Below are 15,395 nucleotides of genomic sequence, written 5' to 3' on the forward strand. Positions count from 1 at the left end.
AAGGCGGAAGCGGAAGTACATCCGGATGGGCTGCCGACAAGCGCGGGTGAAGGAGGCGAGCGGGGGGGGAGGGAGGAGGGGGGGAGGGAGGAGGGGGAAAATCTCTATGGCAGATCGCCGCGAAAGAGCAGCCCCGCGCGGAGACCCTCCTGCGCCCCCTGCCGGTTGGCGCTCACGCTGCCTTCTTCCTGCAGCCGCGTCCCGGGCAGTGGCGCTAGGCTGCGAGTTAATTCGCAGTGGGTCGCCGTGTGAGTCTGTCTGCAGCAGTAGCAAAGGGCCAGAGTCCAGGAGCACCTTCAAGAGTCACAAAAATATTTTCTGGTAGAAATATTTCTACCAGAAAATATTTTTGTGAGTCTTGAAGGTGCTCCTGGACTCTGGCCCTTTGCTACTGCTGCGAGTTAAGTTAGACTCTGGGACTGGGTTTTTGGTGTGGAAACGTGCAGCGCGGACGAAAACGCAGATCTCGTTTTCTTTCCGTTGTTTTTTTTATTAATGGTGGAAAAGACACGTGCTCAATGCGTCGGTCCTTCCTTCGGAACAACAACCCCCCCTCCTCCAAAAAAACAAAAAGGAGAGTCTCCAATAGTGCGCCCACCCCACCCCACCCCCAACTTCTGCAGAAATCCCAAAGGAAAATTTTTTTTGTAAAAAAGAAAACTCTATCTGAAGGCCCAGAGACACGCAGCAAGAGCGGGGGGGGGGGACTTTAAAAACTAAACTACTGGGCGGGAGAGCAGCAATGCTATCCGCGGGACGTGGACAAATAGCCCAGAATCAGAACCCCCTTGTCACACTGCATGCACCTGAACGGCCTCTTATGAAAAAGCTCCTTCAGAACAAGCCATTGCATACCAACTCCTTGCCGGGGATGGAGCCTTTGGTCTTTCCTTTGAAGCGTGTCGACCGCTTCCTGCACCCCACTAACACTCCTCTTTCCCAGCTTCCTTTTGAAGTCCTAGGACGTTGAAGAAATCGCAGTTGGAATCCATAAACACAGCAGACCAATATAAGAATCGTTATGGATAGATCTTGGCCTTCCCAGCTTGCTCTGCTAATAAGTGCTGCAGTTCAGCTCTTTAAGAGCAGATCTGCTTCTAGGTGCTTCCGCTCTGATTAATTGACTTTTGTTGTTTCCATAAAGTTACCTGTTGTGTTTTTTTGAAACTTGGCTTCTGCAATACTTACCCTACACTTAATGAGTTAGTATTAGGTTTGCCAGCTCCAGGATGGGAATTACCTGGAGGTTTTGGGAGCTGAGCCTGAAGAGGGCAGGGTTTGGGGAGGGACTTCAATGCCATAGAGTCCAATTGCCAAAGCGGCCATTTTCCCTATCGGCTGGAGATCAGTTGTAATAGCAGGAGATCTCCAGCTAGTACCTGGAGGTTGGCAACCCTATCCCCCAATAGCAGCAGCAAGCAGCATAGGAGCGGGCAGGAACCACCTGCACCATTTTAATGGGAAAACAGAAGTGGAGAGGTCGCCTCCACGGTAAATTCTCAGGAGTCCTTAATTCGAACTAAGATCTAACACCCACCTTGATTTCCAACACGGATTTTAGCCTTCTAATAAAAAAAAGAAATTCCTTTGAGAATGTGCACATTCCTTTTGTGAGTGACCGCAGCTCAGACCATCCAGTTTTTTTGGAATGAAAAAAGGACATGGACATCCTAGCATTTACTGAATACATGGAAAGGTTTTGGGAACAGTACTTCATTTCTACCACTGGTTAACAGCAGCAGAGAATAAAACCAAAATCCCTCCCCCCCCCCAATGTATATTTCTGACTTGAAACATCATTCAGTTATAATACTTCTGCTTGCTTTTAAGAAACCTCAGGAAAAGTAGGCAATATTTTAGTAGACACAAAAAGAAAGGACCGAGAGTATTCAATGCTGAAATATAAATGATAATTGATCAACCAGTAATTTAATGTTAACTACATTTGCAGCCCATTCCCGAGCCTGGGGTGGCTGGGGACAACATGGCTGAGGCACTGTCCCAGCGCCTCCAAAGCCGTTCCCTGGTTGCCAAAAGGCTTTAAAAAGCTTTTCAGATGCTTTTAAAAAATTTAAATAGGGCATTTTGCCCCACTGAGAACAGCGAGGCTGCACCCCCGGCACTCCCCCCCCCGGGACACCAGCGGGGGGCTTTGCGCTGGTGAGATGCCAGTGGAAGGCCCAGCCAGCGTCCCTGGGCTGTGCTGCCACGGCAGCAGCGGGAGACCGGTGTCCAGGTACCCCCACCGGCATCCATGCCAACCTGGTACAACCAATACTTGGTAATTAATGTCCCTTATACAATAAAACATGGTTGCACTTACCTGTCACTTGCTCATCGAGTAGTCACCTGTGCAGTCATACATGGTTACTGCACACACACAGGCCTGCCACGGACAGATTTTAAAAGCTCAAAAATTTATGAGGGCACTCTGTCCCTCTCCCCCATGCTGTTTTCCCGCCTTTTGCAGTGTGATATGAAGGGGGTGGAGCGCCCTTCCCTCAATTCCTCTCTGCCGTTGCTGGAATGGGATAGGGTTGCTAAAATTAGATAAGAGCTGACAGTGGGGCAGGAGAGAGGGATGTGTGAATACACACACGACCACTAGATGGATAATGGTTACAGGTAAGTGCAACCATTTGCATTGCCATGGTACCTGTGCAGTCCCACAGGAGATTACCAAATTGACTTCAGTCCTAGGAAGGTGGGTGTGAACTCTCAGTTGAACAGAGGTTGCAGGACCGCTTTCCTACTGTCATGTTTTTGTGGCATCTATGCCCATGGAGTAATGCCTCGTGAAGGTGCAAGATGATGACCACGTTGCAGCCTTGCAGATGGAACTGATGGAGAGTCCACGGTGAAAAGCAACTGAGACGAATTGGGCTCAAGTGAGAATTGCAGCTGCAGCGGACAGTCAACTTGTGTCAGCTTGTAACCCAGTTTGATACAAGTTACTATCCCTCTGGATATGGATTGTGATGACAGTGTCTTGCCCAGATTATGGCCTATGAATGATACGAAAAGGTTGTCGTCCTTTCTAAATTGTCTGTCTATATAGAAGAAGAATGCTGTATGTATGTCTGAGGCATACAGGGCCTGCTCTTTCATCCTGTGGTTGTGGATGATGTCCTGATTTAGATGGAACCTGGAAGTCAGTTTAGGATAAAAATGTAGGCAAGTTTAGAGGACTACTCTATTGTCAAAGAACTGAAATGCAGGGCTGTGCCTTAATGCCTGGAGCACACTGGTTCTTCTGGCTGATGTGATGGCTATCAGAAACACAGTTTTCGTGGTTAAGGGACAGAGGGAGCATGTGGCTATGGGTTCAAATGGCTTGCCCATTAGTTTAGAGAGCACAAGGGACAGGCTCCATTGGGGAACCGGTGGCTGAACTGGGGGAAATTGATTCAGTAATTCCTTAAGGAATAATTTGGATTCCCTATGTGCAAAGAAGGATCTCCCTTCTATGTGTATATGGAAACATGATAGCATCAGCTGTGTGATCTTGCCTCATCTAGTAGTGGATCTTTGGAATAAGTAGAAGGTGGAGGAATATGTACAGCAGATCCCCCATCTACCTGATCTGGAAGGCATCTCCCAGAGAGTTTGGGTAGGAAGAGCTAACAGGCTGTTGTATATGGCTTTGAGTTCTAATTCTTTGATGCAGACCATGCCCCACTGATTGATATTTGTCCGATGTGGGCACCCCAGTCTGGGATTTCTGGTGGAAGGATTTTATTAGAGTGCCATCAAATCAAGTACTTCGAGCAATTAAAGTTATGTATTGTTATTAGTTGTCCTTTTGCAAAAATGAGAACACAATCCTGAAGGCTTTTTAAAAAAAGTAGCAGCCTTCTCATCCCAGGGCTGTGTACCATTTTAATTCTCTCTGCAGAATCTATCCCTCCTCCCTCTACTTGAAAACATCTTTAAATGTCCACTGAGATCTACATCTCAACTGTAAGCTCTAGCAACAACAAAAAAGACACAGAATCAAGGTAAGTAAATTTCTATAGCAATTTTAATCCTGACAAAATTTAAAATAGATATAAATTCAATCATTGAGTGCTTGTCTAATAAAGTGTTTTATACATGAAAAAGGAATATATACATCTCAAGAGACTTCCAGTTTTAAATTACTTGTCAGCTTTATTCATGAAAGTGCTTCCTGGTTTGTAGACCTTTTAAGGCCATTGTATTTCTGCCCCATTGTTCTCTAGCTATTATTAGCAAAGTTCTCGTATTGGCAATAGATAGGCAAATGTGAGTGTGAGGGACACAACATGATAGTAACAGTTAGAGAACACCAGAAAGTAACAAATTTGCTAGTTTTAATCTGATTTGATCATGAACTGTCCATGACAAACAGATTTTAAAATATTGTTCTCAGTGAGAAATGCTAGATACAGTCTTGATTAATTCATGTGTTACTTTCTCTCTGCTGTGATGGAGAGGGGTGCATGCTGAAATTTCATACCAGGTTGGTCCCTTGGTCTAGAATGTACTACCTGAATGGGCTTGTGTGTAGAAATATGGATGGAATGTGAATGCACAAACAAGAAAACACTTTTGTGTGCAGAAATGAAAGATACTTCACAAGATGGATTTTTTAAAAACAAATGCTAACAACAATGTAGAAAACTATGGCATACAGACAAAGTTACAGCAATCTTAGACAAGGTTTTGTAACATCTTGTTCAGTAGGAGTTTACAAAAGGGATAAAAATAAACCTTTGAATTACACAGTGAGAGAAGAAACCTAAGAGTTTTTTTTTTAAGCATAAGGGTTTTATGAAAAAATGGGTTGTAAAAAGCTTTATTTTTAACAGCTCCTTAAATGGTTGCTGTTCTTGTAGGCCGAGAGAAAACAAATCATAATGTAATCCTAAAACATCTTGAAAATGTAAAAAATAAACTGAAGTATGTTTTAAAAAAGGAATTGATGCCACTGGTTAGCTGATCAGAACATGTACTTGTTAAGCAAAAAAGGAGCCATTTAGAAAGGCTAAAATATACGTTCCCAGCAGCTCTCTTCCTGTAGTGAAGGGTTCATTGGGCTTTTGGAACTTCAGGGATCAAACATAAAAGGAGCTGAAAGAATCTCCAAATTAAAGTGCACAAAGCAGTGTGAACTCCACACCCATTTTTATGACCTAGAAGGCAATGGAAGTGTTTCACAGCTCATTGAGTAGTCAAGCTCTTTCAAAACAATTTTTGTCATGGCTTTTTGCATCCTCTTTTTGTGTGTGTACAAAAATATGTAAGCTCGCAAAAGCTAGTTACAAGAGTTGGGTTATGCTATTTAGAATTGATGTTCCTCCAGATGCAATTTCTTGGTGGTAAAGTTTCCCTAAAAAAAATAGAGCTGTACAAAACATCTAAATGGAATCTTATTTAAACATTTTGAGCTGTTATCTGTTCATATTTAAAAATCCTTTCCCAAAAATACATTGCTAAATATACAAACTATATAATAATGTCATTTTAATGCTGTTTTTTCTGCCGTGCTAAGAATCTTAGCTTTTGAAAGTGAAGAATCTCAGCAGAGAGCTGACAAAGCCAACAATGTACAAAGGACCTGGTACCTTTATAATACCACATAAATAAACTTCAGCAAAACCAAATGATACTTTTCAAAGTGGCTGGAGAAAGGAATACTTAAAAAGAGATTAAACATCATCCGCAGAAAGAGCTGGAATGTTTATCCTTGGTCGTGTGAAAAATGCCATTTTTTCTCTGAAAAACAAGACCAACATCAATTGTTAATGATGGTAAGAATGCTGAGGCTTGGAAACGAGACAGAAAGCAAAAGAACACTGAATTGTGCCACAGTGCAAGACTTGTTAACCCCTTTGGAGTGAGCCAAAAGATTTTACTACAATAAATCATGCTGAACTCTTACAAAAAAGCCATTTTTGTATATCCCACACTGTTTTCGGATTGATAAGAATTCAACAGAGTATTAGAAGGTAGCTCAATCATTAAACAAAGGGATCTGACAGGTGAGACACAGCATTGTGCTACTGCTAGATAAGAGTATCACAGAAGATGTTCTTAGAAAATGCTGCTCGATGTTGTCACTCATTATCAGAGGGCAACCATGATACCAGCATGACTGGTTAATTTCTACAGCTCAATGGTTTTATGCTGCCAGTAAGTGAAGCTACCTCAAAAGGGGGAAGCCATGTATTTAAATAAAGCTGTAACTCATTTTCCTACCTAAATGACTGCACCTCCAGGGGCTCCTTCCGACTCTGCCCACGTAGTCTATGTACATCTTTAGCAGCTGCTCTCATCATTTTATCAGCTTTCAGCTCACACTTCCGTTCATCTTTTTCAGCCTAAGTGAATGAGAAATGAAGCTGTTAGTTAAAACAGGAGCACAATAGGTTCCTCTCTAATCTAACATCCTCCTTGTAGACAAAGCACTTAGCATCAATGTCCAGCATATGGCATTCTTGTGAGACTGATTTACTTGAAGCCATAAACCACAGAAGCTATAAAACGACTGAGAATTTATAAAGGATTTCTTGTCAGTATAGTTCACACCACTGTGCCAGGGGAGGGGGGAGCAGGGAGGAAAACGTCAAGATAGACAATGAGACCTGGTGCTTGCTATCTTGTGAGATTAATGCTCCATAACTCTGTATCAGTCACAACAGAGTCAGACAAGCCAGAGGTAAGGAGGGGCTATTTGTATAAATTAAAAGAGATGGAATAAAGCAAGTCATCACATATTCTTGTTTTGGGGCTACTGATAGTACAAATAATAAAATACAACAACATTTGCATCTGATATTTTTAAATATATATTTTTCATGCAAGGTATGACCTGTGCTTTACAGATGCAATCTGGAAACTAATCAAGCAAACAGTCAAATACTGGTTAAATGTAATGAGGGGAATGCATTTAAACATTAGCATTGGGATTTTGACTTGAAAGCATACTAGGCAGTATCCTATGACTCCGTGTGTGGAAGAGGTGTGTGGATCTGTATCTATATAAGCACACACACTTTCCCCACCATGCAGATAACTCCTATCTATGGTTCTGAGACTTACAGTTGGCATTTAAAAAGTTATTTTGAAACTCTGGCTATTAACCAATCCCTTCAGATTACGCTTATTGTGAAAAACCTCTACAATTCTTGCTTTATGTTCAAAGAAATAGCAAACCATTAAATTATATTATATATATTATATACAGGCTGGAAATTCTTCTGAAAACTATGGATGGCTGCACTTAAACTGATTATAATGTCTTCAGATATTACCTTCCCAAATGAAGTTATAAGTACACATTCATCTTCTATATGCTTGTGGAGACAGGGACATTCAAACACAGATCAAGATGATCTTTCACCATGTGGGACATTACTTTTTATCCAGGTAATGGTGGCTGAAAAGTGTGGGTCATGGGGAGGGAGGGGACAATTCCCACTAGGAACAAAGAACCTACAATAAATCGTGTTGCATATGACACTACTGAAAATGATTCATAGGAGCTAAGGTGGTTCACTATAAGCAAAAGGAACTGGAAAAAAGAAGAACTGGAATTGTTTTGAGAATCTGATCATGAAAATCACTGTGCAGTTACAAGAATACTTGCCCGTTTCTCCCCTAGCCTCAGCAGGATTTGAAATCGCTCATCCTCCTTTACAAACTCAGGTAGCTCCTTTCCCCCCTGATTTTGAGCTTGTTCTAACTGGTCCTTCAGCTGCTTCAAAACAGAGATTTCTTGTACCAGTTGATTGTGCCAGGTCTTTGAAGCCTGCAAATCCAATTCCAGGTCTAGAGAGGTACGGATTAGGCGCTCACCTCCAATGTTTTGAATGGAAGACTACAAGGGGAGGGGGGGAAGAGATATGCATAGATGTGTTGAATAAAATATTCCTTCACATGTGTTAAGTTCTTAGTTCTACCTCATCACAAGAATTTTATTTATCAGCATATCTGGTGGTATGGTTGTTACCAAGCAGAACATAATATCCTAACAAATAATCCTTTAAAATATTTTTTAAAAACGTATATTTTCACAAAAATGTAGCTTAAATGAATTAAGGTTAAATGAATGAAAGTTAAAATGTCAAGTATTATTAACAGCTTCCAGTGTTCTTCAGGACTACATGCCATACGATTTACAATGTGATATGTCATTGACACATTAATGAAAATCACAGGGCTGTAGCTCAGTGGTAGAGCATCTGCTTGGCATGTAGAAGGTCCCACGTTCAATCACTGGCGTCTTTAGTTAAAGGATCTGACAGTAGATGAAGTGAAAGACTTTTCTCTGCCTGAGACCCTGGAGAGGCACTGCCAGTCAGAGTAGACAATACTGACCTTGAAGGACCAAGGGTCTGATTCAGTATAAGGTAGCTTTGTGTGTTCATGGAAAACAAAAACCTTCATGGACAGCAAGCAATTTTAAGAGCTCTTGCTGAAAATATGCAACATGCGTACTAAAATATTTGACCAGGAACTATATTTCTTACTAATGTGTTTTTAAAATGTGGTTAGCTTCTGCAAAATATATAGAATCTACCATAATTTAATGGACACCAACTAAGAAAGAATGTGTCAAACGTTTTTACCCTTTTCATCCTGACACTTCGCCTCTCCACAGCATTTCGGATGAAAGGTGATTTCTTAGACAGAGTTGAACTATCACTATCACTGCGATTCAGCTGAAAAAGAAATGAATAGCATGGCATTAAGAGAGCTTTATTACTGAGACTGAAGGGTTCCACAACTATCTGTAGAAGGAGGAGCTACAATGATAAAGGCCAGATGAGAAAGCAAGAAAACAGCAACGTAACATCTTCATAAAAGCATTCTGACTGCCATCACTCAAATCCCTTTCTAAAACAGATCACTGACCTTATCCCTGTACTGGTGCAGAATTAAAAAGACTGGCAAGCCCATCCCTTAAAATTTGCACCAGCAAATAACTGCTCAGGGAAGTTTATATTAACTGCTGCCCTAGCTGAACCCAATACATCAGATTATGTTGGTGCTACAATGTAGTTAAGATAGCTAAGCATGCTTGTGCACACAGGTCTGACATCCACATTCCATCATTCATGATCCTGTCTGTAATACTGAAAGAACAAAAATCCAACACATAATGTTTAACTCCTATAGCTGTTTCTGATCATCAACATCACTGGGACAGAACAATGACAGGTTTCTATTCCTAGGGTCACTGAAAGATTCTTCAGGTCCAAGTCTGAGGCCTATTTTGGGACCTCAGGATGTAAAGCACTGCCTTCAAGTTCTTTGCTGTTGGGATATTCCTGGTGATTGTGTCTCAGATATCCAAGACCCAAAGAATTATAGTAACAAAGAAAGAAGAGTTGGTTTTTATATGCCGATTTTCTCTACCTTTTAAGGAGAATCAAACCGGCTTACAATCGCCTTCCCTTCCTCTCTCCACAACAGACACCTTGTGAGGTAGGTAGGGTTGAGAGAGTTCAGAGAGAACTAGCCCAAGGTGTCTAGCCCAAGGTGGCTTCATGTGTAGGAGTAGGGAAACCAACCCAGACCAGATTAGAGTCCACCACTCATGTCGAGGAGTGGGGAATCAAACCCAGTTCTCCAGATTAGAGTCCACCGCTCCTAAGCATGATACCATGCATTTTCATGTTTTCCATAAACTTTTGCTTATCAGACAAATCTAATCTATTAATAAAAAAACAACCCTCTCTTTAAACACAAACCCAGTACATTCTAGCCAGGATAGATAATTGTAGCAAGAGCTAGAAAACCTTTCAGATAATCTACTATTCACTGCAGTGAGCATCCATCCATCTTGCCATGCCTGAATGCCCCTGTTATGTGTTATTTGCTCCATGGCCTGATGTCCCAAAGCCTGTCTTCAAAAAAAGATGATGTAATTTAGAGGTCTAGCCTATTGTGCAAAGTTCAACTTGCAGCTAAACCAAGGGAAAATGGACAGCTGATGAACCTGACAGCTTCTGAATTTGGAAGGTATAATGGTATCAGACTGTGTTACCAACAGACAGCCTTGATATTCAGAAGGAACAGCTTATTTCTCAGCAGAGACAGGCCATTCTTCCTTTAAGGCCCTTCCTGATAAGAGTTTTCCCTGTTTGCAAGCATGGACTGAAGTTAAAGGGAGAAGTTATTTATAGTCTCTCCTGATCCTGTCCCCTGGAACTAATTAATTATGAATACACATTTAATCAAAGAGATGGCCCCGAGGAAGCATAACTTCCATGCACTGGATGCATTCATGCTTGACATCATAAATTGCAACTGAAAGCAAAATAATTTACTTTCAAATTTCCATTATGACCTCTAGTACTTAGCTCTTCTAAAGACAGTTACATACATACACATACACGGCTTGTTCCCTTGTGAATACACTTTATTCATCATTAAGCTGCATTAACAGTGGTAGAGGCCATCCACACATTTTGTCATTAGCCTTATAGGCATACATATGTTAGGTTTCCAAGCAGCGGTGCAGCAGCAGTGTGGATGTACAACAAAATCTGCATTGTACTCAACATTGTGGGTATGAGTAAGTGTGGTCTTAAAATATCTGCCAAAGGTAGTCCTTATTCTGCTTTGCAGACTTAGAGAACAACAGAGGAAGCAAAGTATAGAAATAAGATTATGGTGGTTTGTAGATCACACAATAAGAAGCCTTCCTAAGAAATTCTGTAATAATTGAGTTAAGCATTGTGTTTCCCCTTCTCTGGATCAATGCACACTTCAAAATGAAAACATTCACTTCAAGAATTGCGCCGCAAGCAACATATGTAGTCTGATGTGCACTTGTTTCACACAGAAATGTCTCCTCAAGTCAACAGACAATGACCACAGCCTAACCCACTATGGGCTCTAAGACAGGGGTGTCAAGCGTAAGGCCTGAGGGCCGGATCCGGCCCCTTGAGAACTCTTATCCAGCTCATGAGCCAGATGAAGGAGCCACACACCCCACTCTCAATCTGGGCTGGCATGACCCGGCCCAACCAAGTGGCATTTTATGTCATATCCAGCCCTCGTAACAATTGAGTCCGACACCCATGATCTAAAGTAATATTGCAAACAAATTTCCATGTGAGCAAACTCAGAACATGCTATAAAACAAGGATTTTCCTACAGACACAAGCACTCTCTGATTCATAGGACGGAATGGGGGAGAGCCAGTGGCTCAGTGGTAGAGCATCTGCTTGGCATGCAGAAGGTCCCAAGTTCAATCCCCGGCATCTCCAGTGAAAGGGACTAGTCAAGTAGGTGATGTGAAAGACCTCTGCCTAAGTCCCTGGGGAGCAGCTTCTGGTCTGAGTAGACAGTACTGACTTTGATGGACCTTGATGGTCTGATTCAGTATAAGGCAGCTTCATGTGTTCAACAGTATAAGCCTTCTGTGTTTAGACTTTGTAGATGTATACTACATGCACAGAGCTGCTAGATGATGGTGTAAATTTATGTTGGTTAGTAAATTTATGTTGGCCTAAGGCTCTTTGAAGGACGACAGGCAATGGTATACATGCAAATGTTATTCATCTTGGGAGAACGCCTGCTACCTAGGTATACATAGGGAATGTTATCATGTAGTTATTTGAGGTACACAGCAATGAAGAATTTAACAGAAATAGTTGCATATATTACGTTAACTAGCAGTGTGTTCCACACTGAAGTCCAGTAAATGCCTCACTAAACAAGGTTCATGATTTGCCTATGCACTAGCTTTCTTGCTTGAATGCACTGGTAAAACATCAAAAGAAATATGAGTAAAATGCACTGCTGTAAACTACAGACCAGAGAGATGGACAAACAAACACATGTTTTATAAGAGATTTCTCAAGCCATCCTGCAGAAACCACCAATGCTCTTAAATTACATTAAAAAACACATTAGGGCAGGGGTGTTGAACTCATTTGTTACTAGGGCAGGATATGACATAAACGTCACTTGGTCAGGTTGGGCTATGTGTACCATCATAAAATGTAAGGCCAGGTACCAGAGATACAAACTCCACAGAAGACACAGGCAAAGCCGATTAATGATGTTATTTTTTCCTTAAAATATAAACATGCTTAAAACAAGAACACCCTTACAGTATTTTATTTATTTAACAGTCTTTGATAATTGACACCTCTTGCTCTGAACTACTGCATCAAAATCTGGAGTCAAATTTTGAGTATGCTGTTCAGGTGTCTCTGCAAGCTGAGAATGTACTTTTGTTAGCATTCATTACAGAGAAGAGCTGTTCACACACAAATGTTGTCCCAAACACAGACAAAATTTTAGCAGCAAAAGCCTTAGGTTAGGGGGTAATTTGGACCCCCAAATTGGTAAAATTTGCTAATGCTAACTTCAGAACATTTATCCTTGAGCTCAGCATCACACTGCAGATCACTTTTTTCCATCTGGAGCTCCTTTGGAACCTCCTGGACATCCACAGAAAATGGATTACAGAAATTCCAAAATCTCTGTGTAGGTTTCTGAAGCCAGAAAACCTTTCTTAGAATTCATTTCTGAGTTCAGAATTCCGCCCCCCGCCCCAGTACTTCTCTGTGGATCACTAGACAAAGATTTCATGGTGGGAAAGTGTGCCAAGTTGAAGCTTCAACTCAAAGGCACAAATGCTGTGATAAAACTGTCACAACTTTGTTTTGACCCTGCATCTTTGCGTTGAGACAGTCCAGGTGTTCTGTAACATCCACCATAAAAGCAAGATCTTGAAGTCATTCATTATCTTGTAATTCAGGGACTGCTTTCCCTTTTCTGTCCATGAACTCCTGTATTTTACTTCGTAGTTCATAGGAGCATTTTAGTACAGCTCCACAACTTAACCATCCCACTTCAGTATGGTATGGTACCCCATGTTGAATCATCCTTTCCTCCAGAAGACTGTTAAATTGCCTGTGGTGAGATCTCTGGCTCAAATAAAATTAACCACACTCAACACATTATCCATCTTTTGCTGCACAGTTTCTTGGTGCAAAATGCAATGAAAATTGAAAAAGTGTAGCTATGCAGCCAAAATCAGTCTCCTCACTTAGGGTTTTGTCAAGGTAAACACTATGACTTCCTCAGACTTCCTAAAGGCAAAAGAGGCATAGAGCAAGTCATAACTGGGAAAACAGACTCTGCATTCCAGCCAGTATGGAAAGCTGAGCTGCTGTCCAACATTCAGCCCGATAAAACTGTTCTGGAATACATAAGAGCTTGCACCCCATTTTATGGTACTTTGCTTCTCCTTAATGAAACATGTTAAGTTACTGGGATGAGGTAAGGTTGTCATTGTTGTTTTCGCCCACTATTGCCACGCAACACAACCCCGGAAGCTGGATAGGCACAAGAGCAGGAAGTGACCGAGGCAGGCCTGGAGCAGCGCAGTGCGCACACACACACCTTTCCCCTCCCCCCTTCCACTCAGAGTGTGGATACAGGTGCCACCTGCTGTATTCACGCCCGGGAACAGAAATTTGGCTGGCACAATTTGAAGCTTCTGAGGGGCAGACACATGCAAGTCACTCTTGGGCAGACTGCCACACACTGGCAGAGCTGAGTGGATAGGAGCCAATGGAAAAGCTTGCGGGCCGGATAAGAGCTCTCAAGGGGCCAGATCAGACCCGTGGGCTGTATGTTTGACACACAAGAGCTTTAAGAAGGGACATACAAGTACATGTACATCATTCTCTTCCCTCCCCCAACACATACTTTTCCTTTCAAATGTTTCTCATGCAAAATCCTCAAAAAAGTTTTCTGAATCCAGAAAAGTTTAAACAGCAGTTGCCAGGGAAATAGGGCCTGCTGTTTGGGGGAAGGCTGTTGCCTTGGTATTTGTTTGATCACCATGGGAGACAGGATTCTGGACTAAATGGACCTCTGGTTTAACCCAGCAAGCTCTTGGGGTCTTCTGCCTCCCTTGCTGTGCATTTTCACAGTTGTGGAGTCAGTTTATTTTCTTTCGCACTTGCCTTCAATGATGAAGATTTTAAAGGGAGGATGCCGTCCTCATCGATGGTGTTATGGGTGGTGTCACAGCACCCTCTTTTTGAAAAGTAGCATTAAAATAGTGATGTTGCTTTGGAGAGGGCATGCCTTCTCTTCCTCAAGAAGTTATGTTTTTCTATATGCTTAATAATCTATTTTATGCCCCCAAAATGTGTGTACTATAACACCAGTGATATTCTAATATTTTCTCCAGCTGGAAATAAAATTAATCTATTTTCTTAGCTCCTACTGATGAAAAGTCAACACATCCATGTGTAAGTCAATGGAAACAATGAGTACATGATATTTTGCAAGAATAGTGTATTTTAAAGTAAGCTACCTATTAGCACTACACTGAGTTTAGTGCCAAGACCAACACACATATTTTCCTTACCCGACACACATACTGGCTCTGTGGTCCTGGAGAAAAGGTTTTGGAACGTATTATTGTACTGCCTCTAACAAAAGGAGTCCGTGGTGGGTTTGATGGTCTTTTATCTTTTGGACGCACCACAATGGAAGATTGCGTGAAACCCTCTGTGTTGGTCTCTTTATCCACCTTGGGGGGGGGGGGGAAAGAGAGAGAAGAGATGCTTCAGGTGTAACTTGTTCAACCAAAGTACCACCAGTCTAAAAGTGCAGCAATTCAAAGGGCAAATTGAAAATGTTATAGTAAAAAATTTTCTCCCTCTCCCATAACACTAGAACATGGGGTCATCTGCTAAAGCTGGCGGGCGAGAGATTCGAAACAGATAAAAGGTAGTATTTTTTCACACAACGCATAGTTAAATTGTGGAACTCCCTGCCCCAGGATGTGGTGATGGCTGCCAGCCTGGAGGGCTTTAAGAGGGGAATGGACATATTCATGGAGGAGAGGGGTATTCATGGCTATTAGAGTGGATAGCAGTCATGCTGCATACCTATTCTCTCTAGTATCAGAGGAGCATGCCTATTATCTTGGGTGCTGTGGAACACAGGCAGGATGGTGCTGCTGCAGTCGTCTTGTTTGTGGCTTCCTAGAGGCGCCTGGTTGGCCACTGTGTGAACAGACTGCTGGATTTGATGGGCCTTGGTCTGATCCAGCAGGGCCTTTCTTATGTTCTTAAAATTCAATGCTATGCATCAGACCCATGAATACTCAACCAGCTTAAAACCTAAAAGTGATTTCTGCATCTTTTTTGCAGTTGTTATAGTCCACATCAAAATCACAGAGCACCACCATGGCACTTTCAAAACATTTATTGCTTCCATTAAATTTTAAATGAGAAAATGCTTCTTAAAAAGTACTGTAAAAACGGAACAAAAACACAGGAGGCACAAACGACTATAATCACACAACATACTAAATTATGTGCGATTAAGCCTTAGCTTATTAACGTCAAGGATTTAAGAATGCTTAAATCTATGTTAGATTGAGGCCT

At 41.8% G+C, this 15,395-nt stretch overlaps 1 protein-coding gene across 1 annotated transcript in view; it reads right to left on the minus strand.

Moving 5' to 3' along the window:
* Window positions 1-5,527: 5,527 nt before the first annotated feature.
* WWC1 (WW and C2 domain containing 1) overlaps window positions 5,528-15,395 on the minus strand; it is a 94,280-nt gene continuing 84,412 nt past the window's right edge. The window contains exons 19-23 of the mRNA XM_056862432.1: window positions 14,369-14,533; window positions 8,592-8,684; window positions 7,610-7,840; window positions 6,220-6,341; window positions 5,528-5,736 (exon numbers count right to left, since the gene is read on the minus strand). Of these exons, the coding sequence (XP_056718410.1) occupies window positions 5,670-5,736; window positions 6,220-6,341; window positions 7,610-7,840; window positions 8,592-8,684; window positions 14,369-14,533 (678 nt within the window). The 3' untranslated portion in view covers window positions 5,528-5,669. The remainder of the gene's footprint in view (window positions 5,737-6,219; window positions 6,342-7,609; window positions 7,841-8,591; window positions 8,685-14,368; window positions 14,534-15,395) is intronic.

This window comes from Euleptes europaea, chromosome 1, assembly GCF_029931775.1.
Source record: "Euleptes europaea isolate rEulEur1 chromosome 1, rEulEur1.hap1, whole genome shotgun sequence".
Lineage (NCBI taxonomy): Eukaryota > Metazoa > Chordata > Lepidosauria > Squamata > Sphaerodactylidae > Euleptes > Euleptes europaea.